General features: G+C 42.0%; 1 protein-coding gene across 2 annotated transcripts in view; it reads left to right on the top strand.

Annotated features, from left to right (window-relative positions):
• LOC109952262 (WD repeat-containing protein 26-like) overlaps positions 1 to 6,117 on the top strand; it is a 28,579-nt gene that overhangs the window by 9,173 nt on the left and 13,289 nt on the right. For both annotated transcript variants that reach the window (XM_020587243.1, XM_020587244.1), the window contains exons 2-3: positions 4,162 to 4,261; positions 4,451 to 4,507. In XM_020587243.1, the coding sequence (XP_020442899.1) occupies positions 4,162 to 4,261; positions 4,451 to 4,507 (157 nt within the window). The remainder of the gene's footprint in view (positions 1 to 4,161; positions 4,262 to 4,450; positions 4,508 to 6,117) is intronic.

Here is a 6,117-nt window from a genome sequence, read left to right as displayed (position 1 = left end):
ACTTCAACGCCCACGTGGGCAGCAACAGTTTTGGGAAACCTCCTGACTTGTATGGTGGGCACAATGTTGTCAATACAGGTACTAATGTACCCGGTCACATACTCAGCATAGTCTTGTAGGCTGACAGAAAAGTCCCCTAGGTGGCTGCAGCTTTAAACAGTCCTGCAGGTGGGCGAAACAGTCCTGCAGGATGCCTTCAGTCTCTGGGGTCCAGAGTTTAATTTGTTTGGTGACAGGGTTTGTTTGTTTCAGTCTTTGTCTGTAAGCTGGATACAGGAACAAAGACATGTGGTCCAAGTGTCCAAGATGGGGGCGGGGTGCAGCCCAGTATGCACCACATATGTTACTGTAAACATGATCTAGAGTATTCTTGCTCTGAGTGGGAATGTTCACATGTTGGTAATATTTGGGGAGTACGGTCTTTAAATTGCACTGGTTAAAGTTGCCTGCAGCGATAAATACAGCATCGAAGTGCGCTGTCTCCAGCACGTTGATGACATCATAGAGTTTGCTGAGAGCCGCAGAGGGATTAGCTCTTGGGCTAACATAAACAGCAGCTAGAAACAGCAGCTAGAAACACAGCACTATGCTCTCTGGCTAGATAGTAGGGCCGGCATTTCAGCAATAAAAACTCTACGTCTGGCGAACAGTGCTTATAAACAGTCCATACATCTCCACATCATGAGTTATTGATAAACACACACACACCACCTCTTTTTACCTTCCCTGAAGCAGCAGTGCGGTCTCCTCGATATACTGAGTGAGTCTTTAGCTGAATCGCGGAGTCTGGAACTCTGTCAGAAAGCCAAGTCTTGGTGAGAATTAGAGCACAGCATTCTCTGATTTCCCGTTGTGCTGTAATCCTAGCCCTTAGCTTGTCCAGTTTGTTTTCCAGAGATTGTACGTTAGCTAGTAAGAGGCTGGGTAATGGCGGTTGGGTAGTGTGAGCTTTTAGCCTAGCATGGACTGCCCCTCGCCTGCCCCTTTTGCGTCTCCGGGTCGCTCTCCTGATTTCAGCCTGCTTGCTTGTGCCTGGTGCTCCGGGGACTCCCCGAGGACGGTGTTGGCTGTCCCCACCATTTGTTGCTGTTGTTGTTGTGAACAATGAGTTGTAGCTTCAGTGGTATGAAACCAGTAAATTCCCAGTGGCTTCATGAGTTGGCGATATCCAGCAATGCCTGTCTGTTGTATGTAAGCAGTGCATGACATTTGTGCACTGCAGAAAAAGCAAAAAAACACACAAAAAAGAATAAAACAAAGAAAAAGCCGGCATTCGAGAGTGGGACGCACAAACATGTTCGCCTCGGTGGGCGCCATGTTGAGGAAAAGATCACGCTAGACTTTCTCATTGTCGTTTTGATGGACAGGGTCATAAAAACTCTGTCATAATTTATTATTGCCCCTCAATTTAATTTTCGTTTTTAATGATAAGATCTTTTAAATAGCATTTTTTCATTTGTTTTAATTTCATTTTTTTAAATAATTAGCATACGAAACCAGCTAATGTCTAGCCACTTTTCATGTCAATGCCACATAAAGCAAATGACTTTTTTCAAGAGTGAGAACAAAGGCCACTAAAAATACTGCGGCCAGTGTACGTAAACAAGCAAATATGAACATTGTAATTTTACAAAATTAGATAATTGCCATTAAAATAGCCAGGCACGGTAGGCTAGTGGTTAAGGCGCAGCACTCTTGCCACTGCGGCCTAGGTCAGGGTTGCTTCAGGAAGGGCATCCGGCATAAAACACATGCCAAATGTCAACATGTGAGTGGTCAGTGTGACGATTCGCTGTTGCCACCCCTAAACGAGAAAAGCTGAAAGTGACTTTCTAGATAATTGCCATTAAAATATGATCAACCCATTTACAAAAAATTGGCTAACTGAATTGAATTCAGCTGACCTGCTGCAGAGGTGATTGTCACTAGGTTTCTTGTGGCCCTTTAAATTTGGATCTGAAAGCTGAATCCACACTCTGCCGCCCGCAGTGGAGACTGGACTTGCCAGCTCCACTTCAGCCAAAGTTGGGTGAGAGGTGGGGTCCACACTGCACGGGTCACCAGTCTTTCACAGGGCTGACATGTAGACAAACAACCACTCACACGGGAAATTTAGAGTCACCAGTCAGCCTAAGCTGCATGTCTTTGGACTGTGGGAGGAAGCTGGAGCACCCGGAAAAAACCCACACAGACACAGGGAGAACATGCAGACTTGATCCCAGAACCACTGCTGTGAAGTGACAGTGTTAACCACTGCGCTGCTGTGCCACCCCAAATATATAAGAATATAACAGAATGTATGCTGCATGGGAGCAGCATGTGCAGCAGTCAACAGTCATTGTGCAATTATGCATGTTCAAACTGGGAGTGTAAACATTACATCACGTATTTTCTGGTAGTAAACTCCTCAGCTGTTTAGGAGTCTGATGGCAGAGGGAAAGAAAGAGGTTTTTCAGAAAGAGTTGTCTTTCATATCTTATGAGATCCCTGTTTTCCTTGCCTTCTTTCCATTTTCCTGTTTTCTTGTGTTTAATCTATTTTTCCTCTCCCTTTTCATCCATAACTGTAATATTTTTTATTATATTTAATGTTGTCTTGTTTTGTGTTTTGTTGCTATTGTCCTGTTTATTAATAATAATAATTTATTTGTTTATATAGGGCTTTACAACACCGAAGGTAGCTCAACGTGCTTCACAACAGAACATATAGAAATAAAAGCAGAACATGTTAAGACACATAAACAACAAAAGAAAAGTTAAAATTACACAAATTTAAAACAACGGTCTGTGAGCAACTATAACGCTGCTGCACAATAAAAATGAGTCAAAGTACAAACAGAATAAGATTAAAGAATATAAAATCAGAAAGCCTGTAGGCACCAGTATGGTGCCACTGCTAAAAATAAAGTGCCAAGAGCCAGCTGGAATAGGTGTGCCTTTAATTTAGACTTAAAAACCATTAACTCCGTTATAGACCGAAGCTCAGGGGACATGGTATTCCAAAGCTTGGGGGCATATACAGCAAAAGAACAATCACCCCACTTTTTGTACCTTGCCCACAGGTATTTATGAGCCTCTTTTTATTTTTATTTTTTTAGTCAAATTGACAAAGTTTAATGTATGGGCCAGAACTGACTCGGTCATCTAGCAGTTCTGTGAACAGAACAAGATTCCCTCAGTAGTATTCATTCTGAATTGGTCAGTGATCAGTTTGCTAAGCTCATGTGGAGGAGGCAGAGCTTACAAAATGAACTGATTGAAAAAAATTAAGGGGAAGACTAAATCATATATTGGATCTTGATGAACAAAGTGCCTTAACAATGGTCAATGGAAATCAAAAACATCGGCCCATGGAGGGCTGTATTCAAAATCACACTGAAAGTCAAAATGAAACATTGAAATTACAGGCTCATCCAAGTTGTGTGAATTTCATTACAGCCACTCATAATGTGACTCAGATGTGTGTATGGCCTTCACGTGCCTGTATGCATGGTGTCCTGGGGAGTCGCCTTCCAGACCTGGATCAGGGCATCAGTGAGCTCCTGGACAGTCTGTGGTGGTACTTGGTGGAGTCGGTTGCACCAGTACATAATGTCTTTGTTTTGAATGTCATGCATAGTGTGATTAATTATTTACCTTCTTCTTGAAAAACCCACAAAGGTTAGTTGGTTATTTGTCTGGGACTTTTCCTGCCTGTATACCTGCTTCTGTTTACTACCATAGAAATACCTGTTTATGCTCACTTCAGAGGGCTGATCATTGTCTGTGATTAGTTTTGAATTGGCACACTGGGCAAGAAGGTTTATGTGCAAGAGGTATGAATGAAAAGAAGGGAGAGCCTAATTGTTATTAGCGTCTTGAGTACATACAATACTATGTATTGTAGCTGAAATGAACGATTTAAGTAGTGAGATTTTGCATCTATAACCTGAAGACTAGTTTAGTGTCAGTTAATTTGTTGATCCTTTTTTTGATAATTATTTTAATTACTGGTGTAGTCTATTAAATGGCAGAAAATTCACCAGTTTTCAGAGTTCAAAACCTGAAGATACTTCAGGTTTATTTCTAGTCACTGTATTAAAATAGATGAGTGCTGTTGATGCCTTACCAAGTCATAGTTTAAGATGTAATTTGTTTTTTCTTGTGTTTACATTGTTTGCAGTCAGACAGTGGACCTCTTGATGCAGGAGTCTGGCTGCAGACTGGAGCACCCCTCTGCCACCAAGTTCCGCAATCATGTCATGGAAGGAGAGTGGGACAAGGTGGAGCCAAGTGATCTGAAATGCATATCCATACTCTTAGGAGCACTGTATTTAGTCCAAGAAGAGGAAATCATGTAGATGTAGTTTGTTTACAAAACAAGAACACAACAGTAAATTCTGTGCTTGCACAGATCTAGTGATATCTTTATCAGTTCGTGTTCATCATTCTGTTCCCTTCTCTTTCTTCAGGCTGAGAGTGATCTGAATGAGCTGAAGGCACTGATGCATTCTCCAAGTGCTATTGTGGTAAGTGCAAGTCCAGCAATCCACTGACACACTGGCTTCCTTGTGTTTGATCATATGGGACAACATCTGTCTCATATGCTGTGTTGTCTCATCAGTAAATCAATGTTTTATGTCCAGTGCACAATTATATCAACCATGAGTACAGAGCTGGGTATAGGGCCAAATTAAAAGAAGTCAGCAGTGGCTAGCACTTAAAGTGCCCATGGCTGCTCATTTTGCTAGTTTCCAGCCATTTATTGTTTAATCTTGGGCACCTCTAGATTAGCTTCGCCCCCCTCAAATTTTGCCAATATGGTGGGGGAGTGGATGTCAGGCAAACTCACATGAACGTGTAATGGCCTGGATTAAATGCCCATTCAAGGAAATCCTTAAAATATCATGTAATACTTTTAGTTAAAAAAAAAAAAAAGTCACACAAGCGAGAGTAAGTGAGACATGTATAAACAGAGTTGCTTCTGCATAGAAGTACTAGAACGTACATACACCTAATTTTTTTAGCTTTAGGTCATGTCTAAGATGATAATTCAGCGTTGTAACATTGTAGTTAAGTCAAAATCAAGGAAAAGCATGCCATGGTCTTTTAGGTACAAACATTTGTGTCAGCAGCACAAAATAAATAAGTGGAACAGCCATAGGACACTTCACACTTAAATCCTGACTTCACTGAGTTTGCAAAGACTTTGCGAATCATTAAACAGCTTGAAGGCCTGTTGGTACTGGAGTGCCCTGGTCTGAGACTTGTACTGTCTCAGTGATAACTGTCTCATACTGGATGTTTTGCTTTCAGTGTGTTCACTTTGTTTACACAATACTGTTTAGAATCAGAATCAGTTTTATTGGCCAGGTGTGATGGACACACAAGGGATTTGACTCTGGTACATCGGCTGTCAATGTGCAAACAGTAAACCAGCACAAGGCTGTGTAATATAACAAAATAGTATTAACAACAAAGAGTGCAAACAATGCAGAAAAAGCAGTATAAACAGACTTTAAACAATGCAGACAACAAAAGAATGTTCACTGAAATGAGATAAATATGGATAAAACAGAGTACTTAAAAATAGAGACCTGTACAAGTCTGTATAATCTGTACAAGGTATGTTTACAGGTATTGCACTGAGGGTTATTGTCGAATCATACTGTCGTGGGTTAAGTGTTCATCAGAGCGACAACCTGGGGGAAGAAACTGTCCCTGTGCCTGGTTGTCTTAGTGCACAGTGACCTGTAACGCTGTCTAGAGGGGAGGAGTTCAAACAGATTGTGTCCGGGGTGTGAGGGTTCTACAGTGATCCTCTCCGCCCTCCTTTTGACCTGTGCAGTGTACAGTCCTGACTGTCCGCTGAAGTCTGTACTTGTCCTGTTTGGTTGCTGAGCCAAACCAGACACTGATGGAGGTGCAGAGAACAGACTCGATGATTCCTTTGTAGAACTGTATCAGCAGCTCCTGGGGCAGGTTGAACTTCCTGAGCTGGTGCAGGAAGTACATCCTCTGCTGTGCCTTCTTGGTGATGGTCCTGATGTTGGACGTCCACTTCAGGTCCTGGGAGATAGTGGAGCCCAGGAACTTGTAGGACTTTACTGCTGATACAGTGCTGCCAAGTATGGTAAGT

This window comes from Monopterus albus, unplaced genomic scaffold, assembly GCF_001952655.1.
Source record: "Monopterus albus unplaced genomic scaffold, M_albus_1.0 scaffold446.1, whole genome shotgun sequence".
Classification (NCBI taxonomy): domain Eukaryota; kingdom Metazoa; phylum Chordata; class Actinopteri; order Synbranchiformes; family Synbranchidae; genus Monopterus; species Monopterus albus.
This window is presented reverse-complemented; position numbering and strand designations above follow the sequence as displayed.